Source organism: Bactrocera tryoni, chromosome 5 (assembly GCF_016617805.1).
Source record: "Bactrocera tryoni isolate S06 chromosome 5, CSIRO_BtryS06_freeze2, whole genome shotgun sequence".
NCBI lineage: Eukaryota > Metazoa > Arthropoda > Insecta > Diptera > Tephritidae > Bactrocera > Bactrocera tryoni.
This window is the reverse complement of record NC_052503.1, coordinates 54,073,370-54,095,583: the sequence shown is the minus strand read 5'-3', so window position 1 is coordinate 54,095,583 and position 22,214 is coordinate 54,073,370. Positions and strand designations below refer to the sequence as shown.

Sequence of the window (22,214 nt, the reverse complement as noted above, 5' to 3'; positions counted from 1 at the left end):
AGGCACTCAACAAATTCGTATTCGATACTCGCATAATTGTTATATCTGCCATTATCTGCCACAAGTAGTAAGTACTTAACGCAATAATTATAAAAGTGAGACAATGACAGTCACATCTTGTTATTTTTCTGGTCCTCGTTAGACGGCAAAATACAGCGGTTCGTGGCGTCATGAATTAAATACAATTTTTTACAATCACTATGAAAGGTTGACGGATCGTATCACAGACTTTTTTTATTATTCTCGTATTTAACGTCTACTACTTCATAAGAAAAATTAAATTTTGCTTCGAGAATTTCTTTTTAAACTATGCTGACTATACCTAAATCAAGATCAATTTCAACATTGACTCAAGAAGACTAATTCAGGCTTGAAGAAAATCAGAGCTTATGAATTTTTATCACATTAGAATCTAACCACCCTATATCTGAACTGTTCCCTAATCGAATGCTTGTTGTTATAACGTGATTTTCCATTACTTATCACAAAGGTGATACTCTCAATGTGTAATGCAAAGCAAAAACTAAAAAAGAAGAGGTGTTACTCAACGTAAACTTCCGAAGATATGTCCGTGTTACAAACATTTTGCAGAAAAGAATCTTTATGTTGCGAGTTTTCAAGGGTGTCAATTTTACTACAACCGTGTGAGGTCAAAAGTAGCAGTTTCGAACGATTTGATCAAGGAATTTACTCTTCAAATTTACTATAGAGATTAATCGGACTAAAAATGGGAGAGCTAATGAGTTCAGTTGCTAATATACTCATATAAGTCTGTGAAAGAAACGTTCCAAATGAGTATAATCATAATATATTTCCCAAAATAACATCTTAAACCTAGCGTAATTTCTTAAAATAGTCTTAACCGATTTTCGGCTGTTTACAAACAAATATTTTGGACCAATTTCCAAAAGTGGAACAAACACTATTGCGCAAAGGCGACGAGAGGCACATGTTGAAACGAAAGCCATGTGAGCCAAAGTAAATAATGACGAAGTAAATAACGCCAAGTGGTGCAAAGGCGTTTGAATGAAAATCGTTGTTTATTTTGTTCGAAATTGTTTATCAATTTCACTTAAATTTACGCACGTAAAAATATCAAAAAAGTATCTAGGCGGGTATGAGAGATGGTATAAAAACAGATAATAAATTTAAGTATAAATAAGCAAAAAATATAAATAAATAGTGAATTGAAATTAAGCAGTGACCTTTTTAACCTTGCATCATCAATGAGGCATAATTACTCAGCAGTAAAAGCTACAGTAGGCGCGCGATAATTAGTGCAAGATATAGCAATGTTGACAAAGTGTAAGCAATTACTGCATAATATAGATTAAGAGAGAGTATATTCATACATTTAGAGGTACAGAATCCCATCTAAGGATATTTGAGCCGTCGACATATGTAAATGTGGTTAACAGAGATGCTGCCGTGTAGTATTAAGTACATAAGTATGTATATTTGTTGGCATACAATTGTTGCATGTTTATGTAATCGCGTTTGAAATGACGCAAGTGACAAGTTGGACGGCAATCTTTCTCTATTTACAAAAGCTCGAATTTCATGTCAACCATTTGCATTGTTTGTGGATATGTAAGGCCTTTAGGAGTCTATTTTAGGTTTCCTTTTTCTACATATTTGTCATATTATTTGTGATGATGATTAATATCATCTGTGGTTTTATAGCAATAAAATATTAAAATATTGCTGTGGTTGAAGAATGAATTTATGAAATATAATTTGCAGTGTGCTTCGAGTTGATGGGGTTCTAACGTCTTTAGAGAGGTGGAAAATGGGGACGTGGTTGTCGTGGTCCACCTATCCTTCAAAAATGGATCATTTGCTTTGTTTGACAACGTTAGTTTCGAGTTCACATTTTTATGAAGTTTTGAAGAAAACTATAATACCAGAAAAGTTTTTAACGGGAATCTTTATTCAAAAACCTTCTAAAGTCAAGTAATTAGCGTCAAATTATGGATATATTTTATTTAACACTAGTAATCGAAATATTTTGAGTGAATATATCAGAAAGGTTACTAGCATGTTATTTTATTTGTTTATACGATTTTAAGTGATTTATGCGAGTTGTTTGTTCGATTCACTACTACACAATGTTCGCGACGCAAATTTAGCCGTTTTAGGATTTTTATCACCGGAATATACTAGTTGGCAGAGAAGGCGACGACGCTAATTTTTTATTGAGGTTAGGTCACACGTGAATCAATAATAATCACCTGGCACATCTAATTGTGCCATTTATTTACTTTAATTGAAAAGTAAAAAGTATATTTACATTTATGTGTATTTTGATTTTAATTTAATTCTTCACTTTCCGCAACAGTTTTGAAAATGTTGCTTCCGGTTTTTTTAAAACACGTATAACAACATACCAAAAAGAAAAGTACATATGCATGAGCAGAGCAATTACTGTTTGCTAAAATTTCCAAATTGCATGAAAATTGAGGTTAATTGATTGTAATACTAATCAGTGGCCATTGAAAGGAATTATCAGAAAAAGCGATGTTGACGATTTTGGGGAAAAAGTAAAGTCATTAAAATTTCTAACCAACTTTTGGGACGTGCTTTAGAATTTCAATTACGCGTAAATTAAATAAATTATTGCTTTTTAAATAGAAGGTTAGTAAAATTTCCAAAAAAATAAATGACAAATTTCATAATATTAATCAAATAAAAACGTAGTTCGCAGTGACTTTAATTATTTTTTTATTGCAAGCTGGTGAACTATGATAACTTATAGAGATTTAGAACTGCTTTCTACTATTTTCTGTTACCAAACTTGAGAGTTTCTGGATTAAACAATTATTTCACACATATACATATGTATATGTTCATACATATGAATGTACATACATATGTATGTTAACTTGCCTCGTCATGTTTCCTAGTATCAAAATGTGAAGAGATATCAACCCGCGCAAAGCTTTGAAATTAAAAACAGTATCCTTATGCAATAAGATGATCAGATTTAAACAAAAAACCTCTCAAATAAAAGCCAGCAACTCGAGTTTAATCACTAACATAAGAATTGGTATTTTCATTGGCGAGCTTAAGAAAATCGCGGTTAAGTCGAGTTTAAGGTTTCAAGCTGTCAAGCTGTCAACTGGAAACATTATGTTTCATTGAGGAGTTTCTGAAACCCATTGTCCAAAGTAATATTTCAACTACGAACTTCTGAGAGATAAACAAAAACTTTGGAAATAGACTCGAGTTGCTGCAATGTCAACAAATCAAAACGAGGTGATCTTAAGAGCATGATTGGTTGCTGTCTCTCAAAGAAGAATTCTAATTTTCTCTCGTTAGAATGTACGTGTGAATATTAAATATTATGCAATTATGAAATTATTATAAATTCATTGAATTCAATAAGAAGACCGTGTCATGGAAAAATTGTGCTTTAAAAGCCAAAACTAGTTTAGACAATTGAAGACAAGCAGCGAGATAACAACTACTAATGCACATCTGTATGTCAACGGCAGGCGATGGCCTCAGCGTCAACACACACAATCATACAAAGAAACAAGAAAAAATCATTGCAAAGTCTTATTCGTGAGTGGAAGTGTGAGCCGAACTTTACTTGAGTGCAAACATTACCAATACAAACACAATCACGCTTGTGTTGGCGCAGACACATATTGCGTCTTAAAAAATTTTCCATTAGCATTGGTAAGGCTGCAGGCCAAAAAGCAAAGCTGCTGTACAAAAACAACAAAAAGTCTAATAAAACAGTGAATATTGAAAAGATAGCGGGCAAATGAACGCGCATCGTGTGGCGACAACAACAAAGTTGGCGGTGTATTTACATATGTATATGCATACAAAGTGCAAGCTGGCACGCATAAATATATACACATACACACATTTGTATATAAATATATATCTGCATATGTAAGTTTATGTAAATATTGCATTTAAGCCAGTTTGTTGCTGGCATTGGCGCTATAAGTTTCGCAATTACAAATTTGGTCACCAACAACCGACTGTCGGAGTATTAAGTATAGCAACCGGTGGTCTGTGGTCTTGCGCCAATTGTGGGCTTGGCGTGGCGCTTGCAATTGCATTTGGCAAGCACTGCACCAGCTGGAGACCAGTTATTAAGCTCACCCGATAACTGCTGTCATAAAAATTTCTATTAATAGCTTATTTAACGGTTATTAGAATATAATGTTGGCAGAACTATTTAGCAAGTTGCTGCAAAAATCGCAGTTTTAGAAGCAGAAGCTGATTTTAAGTCAAAATTAGTATTATGACAATAAAGATATGGACTAAAATTTCGTTAAAATGTAAAAATTGTAATGGAGAAATAATGCAGAAGTAAATGTTTTTGGTAACAATTTCTTGTAATGCCTGCAGTTTCGAACATAAAACCAAGCGTAATATTTAAAGGAAGGCAAGTCAAAATACTTCAATATAAAGATAGTTTCAAATAGGCTTTAGAGCTTTTGTTTGCCACATTAAATTAGTGAAAGCTTTATAAGGAGTATTCAAAGCCCAAGGCATATCATTTTTATTGTGTTTTACACGGACTGTTTATTCTATCAAAAGAGATTTCAAAATGTGTATCTAAAAAGTCGCAAGTTCAATTTGGAGCTCTCGCTTATTTGAAGTGCAGTAAAAGTTTGACAAAAAAGGTCAACTTCCAAGTGAAACATCTAACCTAAACTAGAGCAACTTTTCAGATTTTTTATTTATCTGAACAATGAAGGAAGGCGTTTATATCAAGATTTAAATTCCTAGTGAAATGTAAGAATCAAGGTAGAGCAGAGCTTTTTTACGTGAAAGCTTCAGTGAAACTCTGTATACTCACAGTCTAAACATACATATATTTTATATTATGATTGAACATTTCAAAATGATCTCAAAAAAATAAGCAAGTAAAAAGGTTATGTTCAAAATCGATGAATAAATCAAAGTTCAAAATATGTTAGCAATTCTTGACTCAAAACACAGGGAAATTTGATTTGGATATGCAATATATATTAGCATATGGATTTTGTTTCACTGGTGATTTTTAGAAGCTCTGATTTGTTATAAAATTCATGATTAATGCTCTGGTGTTGGGTTGAGAAGGAATAAATGTGCAAATGTTACTATTCTTATAGAAAAAGAGTATTTATAGATCTTTCATTCTTCTATTATAGTGTTATAATACTTAGTTATAGATTTTTCATTGCATACCGCTTTGTTCGAGCCATATTTTTCACCGGTGTCAGAGGCCTCCAGCAAGTGGGCGCTCTCCTCTTTAACGCCCACTTTGGCAGGCGTATTTTCCATTGAGGTCGTCGACATGTTGCTGGTTATCGTTCCTTTTTTCGATGATTTAATATTTTTCTGGTAGTATTTTCGTGGTTGCTCTAATTATTTGTTTATGATTGTAATATAGCAGTAGTAATCCTGTAAAAACGGTACTCCTTCTGCTGAGTTTTTTGCAAATGTATTTCGTCAGGTGTCTTCAGTTTATTTGTAATACTCTGTCTACAAGACTACGATTATTTCGAGTTGTGGAATGATGAAATGTGTCTTTTCAATTGAATAGCGATTGTAACCGAATGTCAAAAAATTTTGCTTTCTCACTTGCACTTGCACTCACGCACTATATTACTAATATTCAGCGTATTTCTTATAAAGTTGTCTATTTGTGTATATTATAAATTCCCACGTTTTTACCACAACGAAAGCAATGTCCTTCGAATGTTATTGTCAATGTTATTTGTGATGATTAATCATAAAAATACTGCACTTCTGCTGCCGTTACTTGCTGCTGCTCGTCCAACTGTTAAATGCAGATTCACCGTTTTGGACTTTGTGCTCCTGGCGCTCGCTATCTAATGCTCAGTACGTGCCTCGTTTTTCGGTTGCGAAACGCTGGCCGGGTGTCTACGCTAACGTATGACCAGGTTACTTACGACTTCGTGCCGTACTGAGTCCTGACGCCACAATAACACCCACACTTTGGCAATCAACAATATTGACGCATGCTCCGTTATGCCGTGACATTGACGTTGTTGCCTCGGCTTTTATTTATAGTTTATGTTGCTATTGGTTTTGCTTTTTTGTCCTTGATACTGGCGTATTTCACAAAAAACGTATTTTTGACAACAATGCCGGGTTGGGTTTTATGGACTACAGATTTTTTGATTCTTATCTGCTCAGTTTTGTTTCGGTTTTTCTTACCAAAAACTACGAACTCCTGTAGATTTTTGACTGACTAGATTTTTGATCGTATTTCTGTTGACACTGCTATTTTAACTTTACATACATATGTATATACAATACAACTACATATGTACTAATTCCGTTATACTTATTGCTCGATATTGCCGTTAGTATCCTGATATGCTCTATCACACAGTTTGAATGCACTTCCTGCGTCGCTTTGCTTTCCTTTGCACTTTTACTTTTATTTCCGTTTTATATGCATGTGTATTTATGTTTAAGTGTATACATTTATATGTATGTATGTATGGTTTTACGTAAATATGTTTTGCCGAGTACGTATGGTTGAGTATGTTTCGTTATATAAATTTGCTCTTGTTTTTCCACTAATTTCCAGCTAAGCGCGTAAATCGAACTTTGTTTCTGTACCGCCTGAATGCTTACAAGTAAATGCTAAAAAATTCGCCTCTCGCACGAAATATAAAAACTCGTATCCACCAAGCATTCTCGTGCCGGTGGCAATTCGCGCCACAGCATTGTAGCGCACGCACGCACACACCTTAAAATGCCGCCTTTTGTGCGTATTGGTGTGAGTGCCGACGCATCTGGTGGCATGGCACGCACACATATAACTGTATATATGTATGTTAGCTGGTGTATATCGCGTGCGCCTGTTATTTTGCTCACGAGCGCGCTCTGCATCGTCCACGCCCTCTCCCATTCCTTCGTGTATGCATACCATTGCTCAAAGCAGTCGCGTCGCGCACACCTCCAAAACGGCAGCTGCAAAGCTTTGGCGCTATTTTGTTGTTGCATTTGACAGCTGCTGGCTGGTCTAACAAGTCATTCACCACTGGTGTAGCGTGGCTTGTCGGCTAAGGGGCTGGTGTGGCGACAGCGTGTTGTTGGCATTGTGTGTAGTGTGACGCTAGGCGCACACAAGTGGGAAGAGGGTAGCGGTATGTAGGCTGCAGAGCCGATAAGAGTTCCTGTTTTTTGCTTTTTTGCATAGTTTCGTTCAATGTACGATTTTTGCTTTGCTTTAGTTCTTTTATATTTTTTGTTTTGCTTTGAAAGTAGCTTCGTCATGCTCTCAACGCAACTAAGCGCTCGCGGTGCACTCAGCCAAATAGTACGTGCCCCTCTTTTCATTTGCTTTTGTTGTTTTAAGCTAAACGTTGTTTGTTGTTGCTGCGGTTGCAATAAAATGCATGTACATACGTCACAGCAGAGATATGGAAATGTTTTGGGTAGGAATAAATCGATTTTTTATACACCTACGAGTATGTAAGAGCACAAGTAACTTTCGTGCGAAAATAAATTTAAAGAGCGGAAACGTATCTGAGCGCAATAACAGTAAAAATAAATTCAAATCAGCCAATTCCTTTTTAAAAAGCAGAAAATCATGGATTATAAATTTTTTCGGCTAATGGTGAAAGAGATTGTCTTATGCAATACCAGCGAAATTGCCTTGATTACATCGTTTCCCAGGGCGCTGACGCATAATTCTAAAAGGTTCCGAAATTGCTTTGTACCTGAATTGGTTTGAGATATACATACATACATAGGTATGTATGTACATATGTATGTATATAATACGCAATTCAATTAGTAAATATTGAATTTTTGCTAGGTATGTGGGCTGGGCACACCTCTTAACAGTCTGCTAAAGTCAGAGTGGGGGTTTGTAGAGGATATTCGTGTTTAATAGTGAATTTGGAGTAAATAATTATTCTTGGATAAGCCCTCGTATAATTATAAAAATAGTAAATAGTTCTTTAATAACATTCTAACAACAAAAACAATTTTTTGTGTGGAGAATTTTATTTTCTATTTACTCAGTCAATCGTACTGACGGGAACTATACGAGTATAAACGCGAAAATGAAGCGAAAAATGCTTTTCGGATAATCCAGTAATTGTCTCTAAATCCAAACGAGTTCAAAAAATTAACTCAATAATCATTTTTTCAAATTTCTTGGAATTCGCGGCGAAATCAAAGCCGCTGGTGTCTTCATTTATTTAATGAAAGTAAAGAAATAGTTTCGAAAAAGTATTTTGGGAAATGAATCAGCGCTAAAAGAAGAAAATTTCTAGAACATTAAAGTAAATAATGAACAATATTTTATGCATGTGGTCTCTAGTTCAAATATACATACTTATTTATATTATGTTAAAAAGCATTTTCCAAATTTGCTAATATTGTGGAAAAAATTATGAACCCTAAAGTTTGTAAATAAACATTAACATTAGAATTTACGTGTTTATATGAACAAGTTTTGATGTGCTCTAATGACTAAATGAATTCTATAGTGGTAGCAGTATTCTCCATTTTTAATGTCTTCCAATTTTTAGCATTCTTTTTACTACTTTTTACTACTTTTTCAACTTTTGTGGTTCTTTCCATTTTAATCTCTATTATTTTTACTTTTTTTTCTACTTATTTCCAAATTATTGAATTCCACTACTAATACTAATGTGTTGATAAATATTTTAGTTGTTTACCGAAGACTGTAAATATTTGGGAATTAAATAAAGAGATAAGGAATGAAAATTAAATGTTTGTCAACCAAATTAAAAGATAATTATAATTTCAAGAAAATGTTAGCCAAAACAAATTTTGAATTTACTGCGAATTACAATATTTTTTGTTATTGTACTAGTATGTATGTAAAGTGTTGTGCTTATTATTTTTATACATATGTATGTATATCCTCATATTATGTATTAGCTTGACTCTGTTGGATGTCAAGGAGTCTTCAAAGTCAAAATATTTATTTGCATAAGTGTGTACATGTCGCAAACAATTGCAAATTGCGTTTTAAAAATTGCATAAGCCTAGGCAGGTATGAATACTTGATGATTATAGTGCATTAGGGCGGTTGTTTCCTTTTTAAGAGCAACACTTAATGTTATGTTTTGTAAATATATTTTTATACAGTTTAATTTTTGTTATTTTATAACTTTATTGTCAAAATCTCACAAAAATCTCTTGATTTATTGATTCGCTTAAGTTTATTTCGAACAAGTTTATAATATGATTTTATGTTTGCGTTTTGTTTTAGTTTAACCTTTTTCATTGCTTTTTAATTATTTTACTTTTTCTGCTATTTTTATTTAACTTTATGCAACTGTATTTAATTTCAACCCGCTTTAATTAAAATATTTTTTTACTTTGTTTTAATTTAATTTACTTTAATCTAATATAAATTCATTTAATTTAATTGCATGTTAATTTAATCTAATTTAAATTCGTTTAAAAATTTGAAAAAAATTTAATTAATTTAATTTTATTTTACTTTATTTTATTTTATTTTAATTTTATTTTATTTTAATTTAATTTAATTTTATTTTATTTTTATTTTTATTTTTTTTTTTTTTTTATTTTATTTTATTTATTTTATTTTATTTTATTTTATTTTATTTTATTTTATTTTATTTTATTTTATTTTTATTTTATTTTATTTTATTTTTTATTTTATTTTATTTTATTTTTTATTTTTATTTTATTTTATTTTATTTTATTTTTTATTTTATTTTATTTTATTTTATTTTATTTTTTATTTTATTTTATTTTTATTTTATTTTATTTTATTTTATTTTATTTTATTTTATTTTATTTTACTTTATTTTATTTTATTTCTTTTTCATGCGCTTGCTTTCATCAAGACTTCACTTTACAAATTTTAACGCAAAACAAGTTGCACCTTAATACATACAATACAAATACACGGCAGTGTCGGCAAAAATGTCAAGCCTTATTAGAATATTAACCTCAAATGGTATATCGAATAACATTGAAATGCACACGAACTAATACTTATTCGATTTTACTTGCTTTATATAGATAAGAATGAGTAATTTTTATACAACTCGATGCATCATAGAATAAATAATGCTTCACTTAAATATTATATAGAACTAACCTTGAGAATTTAAAATTGCCCCAGTATCACTTTACGTGATTCGAATAAAGGATTAGCGCTGACAAAATTTCATGTTAATCTGTTTTAGAACTCAATTATCTTGCGCCATTTCGACGATAAACCCAAGTTAAGAAGACTTAGTTACTTACTGAATTACTGAACATATCTCAGATATAAATTTATGCCTATGTACTTAGGATATAGACAAAACATATGTACGTATTTTGAACATAAAAGCCTGACACTTGAATGTATGTCTTCCAGTCATTTGTCCTTTTGTTTTTTCTGTTTTACTAAAAAAATATATGTTTTTATTTTACTTACCGGATAAAAAATTAAGCCTTTATTGAGGTATATGAAGTTTTTCAAGGATTACACAAATCTTTTAGTGGTAGTTTAAGTGCTGCAAAGAGAAAAATATAAAAATGGATTAGTTTTTATTGAATATTTGGTATATTTGTTCAGTCAAAAATAAAAAAAAATGTTTAAGTACAAATTTTACATTTCATATAATTTGCAAAATATTTGAAATTCACGAAAGTACTTATGTAGTTCAAAAGGAATAGGAGAAGATAGTTGAGAAATGAAATTAGGGATAATAAGCCTAAATCTGACCTTTCAGAAGTTTTTTTAAGTTAAAAAATTGATAATACGAAAAGTGATGGGGTTTCTTTCTAATTGTTGCAGGACCGGAAAAGTCAGCAAGGATAATTAGAAATTGGTTTTATATTATAATTAAAATAAAACCATTATTTTTATAGAACATATTGCGAAAGGGCAATAACAACAGGAAGCATATTCATGCCGACACGTATTTAACTAGTTCTTTCCTTCTTGTCATGCTTGATCTTTGTTAAAAATCGCTATTTAGTCGAATATAAAGTCATACCACAAATTTCCGCAGTCGATTTTAATACAAAGTAGGTATAGTAAAATTTTAGTAAAGCCTTATAATCGCTCTAAATTCTGGCATGATCATATTCATTCGTTTTATGCTAGCTGCTTGTTCGATTCATCTCTTTCTCATATTGAAGAAATCTTAAAACTTAGCATTTGATTTTTTAGTTTTGGTGGTAGGAAGAAGTTGTTGAACACATTGAAATATATTTATGTACATACAAACATTTATGGTATATACATACATACGTACGTTTATGATAAAAAATTACTGCAGCAAATGAGAAAATGAATAAAAAATGTTCTTAATTTAGCGAAAAACAACTTTTCGTTCTTCGCTTTTTCCCCAAAAGCTTTTTTAAATTGCTTTAAGCCGTTATTTTGGTTATTATTTTTATAATAATTTGTTATCTAAATCAAAAATTGTTTTTGTTGTAGATTCCAGTTGTTTTCTTCGAGTCATAATACTAAATATTTTATTTTGACTTTTAAATGAAACATTTGTGTTTATAATGGGTCTTAATAAGACACATACATATTTACATACTAATATTTTTGCATAAATATTTGAAGTAGCGAACGACGCAATGGAGCTGGACTATTTTGCAATTTTTACCACAATTTTATGCAAATATTTTTAACTTAGATATGCTTATTCAAATAGAGTACAAAAGTATATATATGTATGTACATATATGCACATACATTCATGCATATATAGAGAAATATAGTAGTGCTTCTCATTCTGCTCACACAAAACCATGAGTTTTTTAACTGAACTGCTGTGTTTTGATCAATAAACCGGTTGATAAAAGTAAATATCGTGCATATTTTAAAGTTCACATATCCGGAGGTGAGATAAAAGAGGCATACAAGTTGGTCCTTCATGAAGATGGGAAGCCAACAAGTGTGTAAGCTTACATATACACAGCGCTGCCAGATTTTTCCGGATTTGCCGGATTTTGCGAGGTCGCGGAAGATGTGGCAACCCTGGAAATAGCATAGCAGTGATGCAAGAATACATACATACATATGTATATATGAAAAAAACATACTGCAATCCTTTGATCAATTATCAAGCCTTTTAAGGATCTCCTTTGCCCTAATAAGGGACTTTTGTAGCATGCAGTACGGAATGAGTAGCTCTTAAAAACCGAAATGTTTTTTTATCTCTGATTAACATACATACATACCTACATATGCATGGCTACAAATAACAGGTTTCTCAAGTACAAAAGAAGGTCGTGAATATCAAAAGCAATTTCGCTAACCAAATTCCAATTTCAAAAAAGCTTCACGTTTTTATACGCATACATAAGTAAATACTTATATACATACATACATACAAACATATAATAGAAGAATACACCTTTTCGAAAGCATTCAAGGGGCTCGTCTCAACACAAGAACATATACATACATACATACGTGAGCATTGACACGTAGCGTTGTTTGGTAGTATAAGTGCCACCCAGTGAGAAATAGTATCAATTTTGAGATAGACATTTTTATCGGAAAATGAACATGTAGCAGAAGTTTTTGACATAAAAACGCAAAATGATTTATTACTGCAAGAGATATTAACTAAAATACAATAACCTTACTTATTTAATTTTTGTATATGAAAAAAATTGTCAATTTTACCCATAATTAAATTGAATGGTATTGGCAGACGCCTGAGAACTGGTAGCACATCACCAGGCCAAAATAGTCAAGTTCGGGATATGTACTAGCTTTTGAAGTCAAAAATAGCTGTAGGGAATTAAACACAACAAGTCTAGCATGAGATACAGACTAGTTTCTATGTACTTTCTAATTAGTTAACTCCCTACAGGGTACGTACATAAATTTATATATTTGCGAGTACGTTTTAATGACACTGGTCACGTTGCCACAAAATTTCCAAAGCAAAACTGATTCATGCTCAGAGGATAAATACCCTGCATACACATATATAAACGTACTATATGTGAGTGTGTATGTATGCATATACCAATTGGCGGCATTGCTGGTTTGAGAACGTGTACTAAACGCAATAGTCGGCGCGCTCAGTTGTGGTCCTGCCTTGCCGAAAAAGGGAGGCGAGAAATGTATTATATAAATGCCTATTACTACATACATACATATACATATATTGCTATTTTTAACCCTTGCGACAAATGCTCTGTAAAAAGAAGCAGTTGTCAAATACTCAATATACTTGAAAGTTTGCGCAATTTTCGATTTCATCGTTTCAAAAGCTTCAATTGTCAAAAAAAATTTACGAAATTCTGCAGAGGTAAAAATCTTTTATTAGAACAAATTTTCGAGCGTGCTGATTAAGTATATACGATTTATATTTAATTGTTAGCTACGTCTAGTGTTTGCAGGCTGGGAAATGATATAATCTTTAGTAATTCGCTGAAATGAAAAATCAGATTAAATTAGGAAAATGCTATTAATAGAAGTCTCGCAGTTTATAATCTGATTTTCAGAAGTTTTTTATATCCAATTTATAAAAAAGGAAGGCTTTTTCGAATTAACCGTGTTTAAGCATCAATAATATCTCAGAAATTTTTTGCCAACTTTTCTTAAATTATTTTTTAATTCATGTGCAACATATCTACACAATTGTTCCAATATTGTCATACTGCTTATTGATTTTTAGTTTTATTACTATTTTTTTGTTTTTGAGTCTGACTCAGCGAGAACTCCTTACATTGCACTTAGTAACGCAGAAAAATTGTCAGCTGTTGAAGATAACTGGAAAATAATGAAATAATTCTCAATATGTACATAATATATGTACATATGTATGTAAGTGTAAGCAGAATACATATAGACACACAAATGAGTAATTTGGCAATGCAAGAAATCATTGAAGAATATTCAAAACATTTTTACAAACCTCACATTCTGATGCCTTGAATTACAAAAGCGTTGTCGGATCTACATACATACATACATACATGTAACTTATATGTAATGTTAGGAGCGCAAATGTAAATTCTCTGCATAGAATGTCTTGCGTCAAAACATTGTTGCTTTGACGTCATCTTCGTTGTTGCCAACGTTGTGCCAAGCCCCAAAACTAACGCCAATCAGAAGTGAGCAGAACCTGCTGCTGTTACTTCTTGCCCATTTTATTTCAATTGTTGTTATTGGCTTTTTGCTGCTGTCTGCCTCAACTCACAACATTGTGTTGTAAATTGTAGGCGCACACCCCTCGAGCAATAGCTCGTCAACGCGCTACTCATCAGTGGTGAGTGAATACTACTACTCGTATGAATGTATGTACATACATTTGTAGGTATAAATAAAAATATGTAAGTTTTTGGCTGTTTATTGATTGCTGCGTTCAGTTGCCACATATACAAGTATATATGTACATACGTACACACATGCATATACATATATACATATGGACATAGTATATATTCATATAAGTATTTTGTTCAACGAATCTTGGCCCACTTTGTTGACGTTAACATGGTTCCCTCCGTTTTGTTGCACTTAAGTATGGATATACTATATATTTTGACTCACAAAATGTGTGTTGTGTGAGACATTTCAAAATTCTATGCGAGCATTGCAAGTGTTGTTTGCCACTAATTTCAATATATGTACATATGTACATACATACATACATAAAATTTCGTTGATGTGGGAGATTGGATGGTTGTTGTTGTCATTACTTTAGTAGAAATATTCTGGACAACACATACTTTCACAAAAATATATGTATAACAAGCTCACATTTTGTTGGTTTGGCGCGCTCTCCAACTGTGCAAATATGTAGCCACCTGAGCTCAGTGAAAGCAGCAAAGAAAAAAATGAGAAATTGACTTTTGAACGAGAATATCACGCGATGTGCTAAATGTGCCTATACAGTTACATATTAAATGCAAGTATGTACATGCAAGCACGTATGTAAGTTGTTTGTATGCAAGCGAGCAGTGCGAAAAACGCCGCGTTTGTTTTTATTATTTTTACAAAAAATGCACTTACAAGTGTTCTGCACATACACCAGACATACAAACATACATATGTACATGAATAAAGTCGTAAATTTTGTTAGACAGGCCTCTTTCGTGGCAGCGCAGTTGGCAGCGTGCGCGAGAGTGGTGAGCGCAGTCTCATTTCTATTAGGTGATAAAAGAAATGCCAAACATCTCACAGTTCGCATTAATTAGTTACGTGGGCATTCAGCGATAACAAATTGGTTGATTAAACTTGGCGAAATATAGTCGCTTCTGTATACTTTAACGATTAGCAGTGGATTGTGAGAAAATCGACACATTTCTCTGGAAATATACTTCGATACATAATTATAAATAATGATATGAAGATCATGTGACTCCTGGTCGCGTTGATGTTGATAGCTGAACAAATTGCAGTATACTCCGGATAGCTGCACTTCGCTTAATTTTCATACTAATCAATTTAAAAACAAAAATATGTGTACTTTAAGTATTTATTTAGTTTTTAATAATGATATTTAAATGATAAACTTTAAATGAAAAAATAAGAGCAACCAAAACTAGATAATGCACTTACATACATATATACAGATGTATGTACGTACATATATTTAGAGATCATTGTTAAAAAAAACTTAAGGGATAAAAAGAATTAATTTTGTTGTATATACGCAGCATTTGCATTCACATATTTAGAGGTCGTTGCTTACGTTCATAAAATTTTAATTGATAAATCAGATTTTTTTTTTTGTATTTTTACAATCTACGTGAAATAACATTCGATTCCCTATTCCTTAATTCAGACTATAACTTGTTTTTTGAATAAAAATATGTTTTCTGTTGTTGTGTGTACCTTCGGAAAGTAACGGATGCTTTGGAGGAAAATTATCTTTACTTATAATTTGTTTAATAACATATGCATACTTCTATTTCTAACCAATTAAGCGGGGAAACCAATTAACCGAGTCTAGTAAGGCGGAAATTTTTACGCGTATTTTGTATGGAATTATTGTTGACCGGTCAGGTGATTCAAATAAATAGCCGGTGTCAATTAAGCGTGCGATACTGTATCGCAATTATGACTATACGCAGGCACGTGATTCTCAGTGAGTTATGTTTACAACTTCATTCAAATTATTTGAAGCTTCTGGAGATGTGATAGTAAACGTATATTGTTAGTGGAGTCTCGGTGCAAAGTCTCGTGTAAGCATTTTCAATTATCAATTCAAAATATAGAATTATTGGCTAGTGATTAGATTTTTAAAATACAAGGCAATAATAACAATAATTATTAGATATTATATAGAAAAAATATTACTCATACGACATGTTGTTCAATGAGCGACATGTCGAATAGGAACGTAATTCAAAATTAATAAAGAAGTTATCCTATGTCAAAACAAGTAAGGAAAAGTTCAGTTCGGGTATAATTGAACACTTTATACTCTTTCATTTGCAAGGATTAAATCTAGGGAAGTACCTTCAGGTACTGGTATGGTATGGTAGACCCCATATATACATATAGCGTGTTTTCATCCGACTTTATACATTCTAAGCATAAATATGCACAGCTATAAGAAAAACACGCTCTCTCAATTTTATTAAAATAACCCACTTTTTGACACCCGGGAGTTCGAAAATCTTTATATTAGGTATATGGGGGCTAAAGCAAGTACTGATCCCATTCAACCCGTTTGTAGCACACAGACATACTACTATCAGAAAAGGAGTCTCTCTCACTTTCAATTATAAATCTGACACATTGACATTGGATTTAGACAATTTTTGGCTATAAAGTGGCATAATCTAAAGACATTATTCGCGCAAAGTTGTATCCCGTTATGTTAATGTCTTTTTGATTCGTACATTCGAAAGGAAAGAATCAAAAGGAATTTAGAATTGTGTTATATGAAAAGTAGGCGTGGCTGTTGTCCGAGTTTGCCTATGTATAAAAATGTCAGAGGAATGCCACACACCAAATTTGGTTGAAATCGGTAGGTAGAGTCTCGAGGTATGTGTTTTCAGCTAAAAGTGTGCGGTGCCACGGGGTTATTATCAAATTTGATCAATTTTCAAATTGTTAGTAGGAGTTCATATACATACATAATATTTGTACTAGGCGAATTTGGTTTATTTTCAATTTTTTTTTTTTTTTCGCAGAAGCCACTTGCTACCGTTAGGTAAACAAAACTACTTGTATTAAACTCTGTAGTAACATGTTGCAAGAGTATAAAAATATTAACTGAATTATTTATAATATATACAGTTCGGATGATATTTTTCATACAAACTACTTTTAACTACAAATAATGTGATAATTAGTACTTTAGTATTTTTGTCGAAAGTTGTTTAAAGTACAAAGTGGTAATTGAAATTGACATAAAATATTTAAATTTAGTAATTTACTAAAATCAACACAGTAAACTGGTTAAGTAAAAATAATATGCAAAATTAAAATGCTAATGAGTTCGATCTTGATCTGCGTTATAAACGTCTGACCTTCAAAATTAAACAATTTTAGAACTTTAAAATTCTTAAATAAACCTGAGCTATTTTTGTTATTCTTCGCATAAGAATTTGGTATTCGCGTGTGCACCAAAGAATGATATTAAAAATGTATAAAAGAAAGAGAGAAAGAAAGGAAATATGTACATACATACATATATTAAATTGTGTGAGCTTTTTTGACTAAATTAAATTTTCTGATATAGAAATTGTTAAAATCCGTTTGTAAGTGCATATGAAATAGTTGTGACGAATTGAGCTGTATGTTTTAAAGTTCAATTTAGAAAAACTATTTCTTTTTTTCTTATTTATATAACAATATATATATATATGTATGTATAAAATTTTGCTAACAAACTTAAGCCAAGCATACACTGACAAATACTCATTTACATTCTTCATTTCTCAGACCGTCAAATCGCATTCCATAATGTTATGCTCCGCTTGCTAATTAATAAGCAAATACGAAATATTAATACGAAAATACGAAATTAAGCGTGAGAGCATTTGTAAAAAGCATAAAATAAAAATTATTCACTTTCATGATTTTCAAAAACGACATAATGTTAATTAAGTAAAATTTTTAAATATTTGCTTAATTGCCTAATCTACGTTATATAAAAAAGAAATAGGGAAATATCTACACTTAAAATCCGAAAATGGTTAAAAAAATTTATTTTTTTTGTAAACAAAATTATTTTTTTGTAAAAAAAAAATATTTTTATTATTTTTGTCTTTCAAAGCTGTTTAAAAAATTAAAAATTAATCATTTTAATTCTTCATATGTCCTTGTTTGATCATATTAAAATACAATACATTTTTAATGCGCCTAACTGTAGTCTACGTTATTCCAGCTTAAATCGTTGCCTACATTAGGGCATATCTCATAATAAAGGTCCTGTAAGTGCTGTTTATTAAAATGCGTCAAAAAAGTAAAGCTAGCAATGAACAGTTATATTCTTTTATTTAATGTTACAATTTCTATACCGAATAAGTATTTAATTTATTATGTATTGGCTCCAAAAAATAAAAAGTGAACGATAATATGCATACCTACATAAATGGGGAAATAAGAAATATAAAATATATATATGTAGATATTAAACTACATAACATATGTATGTATGTAGATATACAATTTTATATATACGCTCCAAAAATATAAAGAAATTCATTTATTTTCTATAATAATTGTAATTGTACGCATAGTTTTGCGGCTCAGTATGCTTAACAGCACAATTTCAATGTCAACAAGTAAGTAGTGGCAAATAGCTAGGTGTAGCTGTTTATTTGTATGTCTGTTTGTACAATTGTTTCACACATATATATGTATATGTATGTGCTTATTATGTGAGATAAAGTTGTTAACAGTAATGTGATTGTATTATGCACTCTCAAGTTCAACAACAAAAAGTTATTAATAATTTTTGTATCGCTTACTCAAAGCTCACTATTTGAAAAAACCACCGAAAGCTTTTATTTTGTGCGAGCTTTTAATCTCTTACTGAGTTAGTGACTTTCAAACTGTTTGAAGCTTAAATAAGTACAAATACAGTGCTTTGAAAATATGTGTGCAAAGTAATAAATGCTTTGAAAGGAGTTGATGGCAAGAAAAGCTTTTTTCATTTGTTTATGTTGTTATATTTATTGTAAGTATGTATGTTTGTCTTGCTATTAAAATGTAAATGCTTTGTTATAATGCCCAAATAGCTAAGTTCCTTAGACGATTAAAAAAATAGAATTATTAAAGCATGACAGCAAATATTTAGTTTTCTAATAATATACCGCAATGATATTAAAGTGCCTTCATATAGATAAATATGTTACTAACACATATGTATGTATGTAGATGCAGAGCGAAATATGCGCTGAGTAAATCTTCTTTTATTTGTATTATTGTAATGGTCCCAAATAAAATTGTCAACATACATATTTGCATACCACTTTTCTACATTTTTTGCCATTTTTACTTGTGTTTCTTTCGCACACAACAACAAAATACTTGAAATAAATCCACGCTTTCAATAAATCTCAAGTGGCGCGCACAATTGTCCAATTTAGCACATGATTATTATTAATATGGGACTTTTCATCAAAGCTGCTCACTGTCACGTAAAATCCACGGTGTGCATCTTATGTTAACTCTCTCAAATTACACTTATTTGTGTACTCTTTGGAAGAATTTATAGAAATATGGAGCATTTCACAGCAGCGACCGGAAATGGGCAATTTTCCGCGCACTTCGCAGCGGTCACTGACAGCAGTGTCTAGCAAATAAACTCGTAAATACGTTTAAGAATTTAACCGGCATTTATGAGTGTAAATTTGTAGACACGAGAGTTCATGAGATTACTTAATTTACACGTACATACATAACAATAGAAAAGTATGAGGTAATACTCATTTAATCCATATTGAAGAAGCACGTAAAATAAAAAGAAAGAAAACTCTTTAAAAAAATATCTATTAAGAGATTTGGTCAATCTAAGCTTGTCAAAAAATCGATTTTTTTTTAAGAAACCCGTTTTCTAAAACAGCCCTTTTGGAAAAGGTGATTTCAAAGATTGCCTCATTAGCAGATATGTTGTATCAAAATGCCAATATAACAGTTTTTTATACACACATAAACATTTTCAGTAAAGCTCGAAAGAAGGAATTTCCATTAACTTCTCCATATTCTCTGAACAAACCTTCGAAATAAGGCATTTTTAAAGGTTTGGAACTGACCTAACCTCAACCCTTAAGTATGATGTGATATGCTATCGGTTTTTAGCATCAAAAGAACACTCCTTTATATTTTAATAGGTTTCCGAATTATTTATATAATCTCGAAAATAAAATCTCGAAAAACCAAAACTTTCAGTTTAAGTGTCGCATTTATTGTGGAAAACTTAAGCTAAGTTATATAAGATATTAACATATAAAACATAAAAAGTATTTAGCTATAATATGTGTACTAAAAATTTTAATGTTCCAAGGAATTTGAGAGTACATCGGAGCTACAAGTAAGTCATAGCTTTCTTAAGTTCAAATCTTTTCCAGGAAGATTGATTACTTTTCTTTTTTCGAATGATTTATTATTCCCTCGCATTTCAAAAAGAAAAACGAAGCAAGCAAACATTTACAATCGAAAAATATTTAGCGATTAATATTTTGCAACCGAAAGAGCCATCCAAATATGGTAAACAACCGATAACCGATAAAGCACGTAGATGCTATTACGTCAATGCCGTTATAAAAGACCAATGAGTGCTACAATATCAAGAAATTTATTGAGTAATAGTGGCTTTACGACATGTACTACCTCCTCTATTTAACGCTTAACCCCAAGCAAATTAACTGATTAATGGCACCACTCCAAATCTGATTAAATTTGCGGGAATTCTGTTTGCGGTTTTCTTGTGTGTTTTGGCAATGCCACGCTGTATTTTCCACAACGCGATAAGAATGCTTGATTAGGTCAATGGAAAAAATGTACTACCACTCTTGAACCACCTCCTACAATCTGCTACGACATCTGTATGGTACAAACTCATAAATCCTTTAAATTGTTTTTAATGTCGTGTTCGGTTTTATAATTTGAAAGGCCTCACGTAAAATTGAATGTTAGTTATTGCACTCGAAATTGTAAATTATCATTGTTTACATACTAGGTTTGATCTAAACAAATAAACAGTAATGGAGTGCAATAAAAACCTGAGGGATTGCAAGATCGGTACGTGTGGGCGCCTACCAGGAAACGATAAGAAAATGACGTGAAGCACTACGAGCTTTTTTGGGCATATTGAATATGTACTCGTATGTATGTGCCCAGGTATGTAGAAAGTGGTAGAGTGGTACTAATCCTTTATGTGAGTAGAGTCTCTACTAGTGATTTGTACCGAGCTCAATTTAAAGAAACTTAAAGTTGATCGTCGGATCTACAGAACCGCCTAAATAATATGCCCCTTCAGTAGCATTTATTTAATTATAATACATATGTATATCGTTGATCTCTAAATAAGCAGAATCACAACCGGTTTCGGACTCAGGAGAGACAGAGTTGAGCATTGAAAGCGAAGGTGATAGTCAGTTCCCACAGCAGTCGGGTCTATGTAACTATAACGGATCCGGATTTTTTATCTGATCAAGGACTGTCAACTCGGCACAATTCTGCCGCTACAATAAGAACTGCAGCAAGACAATAGTCAGAAATTACATAAACTATCACTAGATTCTTTTAAAGTTAAGCTTCAATAAATGCTGTTAGGTAGCATTTCTGTCTAACAGGACAACAAAAATTATACCATAGTTTATCAAATTTATCACAGGATTTGTTTTTTGTATTTGAGTGGTAAAGTTTGTGTGGAGTAATGTATTCCATAATTGAAAAAACCCAATTGAGATATTTTCAAAACTTTCCAAGGACGAAAGCTTTGGATTATAGTGAAAGACTCAGGCCATCAAGAGTAAGATATGGTACAATTTTATGAAACTAGTTCTTTCTTATAGACTTTCACATGTTTAAAAATAACTGCCTTATTATCGATGCCTTTCGCTTAAACTTATGTAATAGTTCTTCACACTGAGCATCCACTGCAATTCACCCTCGGCTCTGCTTACAATCATATATATAGTACAGTTAGTATCTCACGAAAAGTAAATGTGACCACAATTTCCTACAGGGTCGCGCTTGCTTTTGTTTTGATGATTTTATTATTATTTTATTATAACTCGGAAAATTTTAGAGCCAAATCATTAAGAATTATGAACGCACT

The 22,214-nt window shown here is 31.6% G+C and overlaps 1 protein-coding gene across 2 annotated transcripts in view; it reads right to left on the bottom strand.

The window, feature by feature from the left end:
- Positions 1–22,214, bottom strand: part of LOC120776580 (facilitated trehalose transporter Tret1) — a 66,801-nt gene that overhangs the window by 7,869 nt on the left and 36,718 nt on the right. The window contains exon 3 of one of the 2 annotated variants that reach the window (XM_040107347.1): positions 10,421–10,499. Coding sequence is in view for 1 of the 2 variants with exons in the window: in XM_040107346.1 (XP_039963280.1) it covers positions 5,194–5,304 (111 nt within the window). In the remaining variant the exon portion in view is untranslated. Of the gene's footprint in view, positions 1–5,193; positions 6,589–10,420; positions 10,500–22,214 lie in introns of those variants that run through there. The other variant, XM_040107346.1, reaches the window with a different exon arrangement.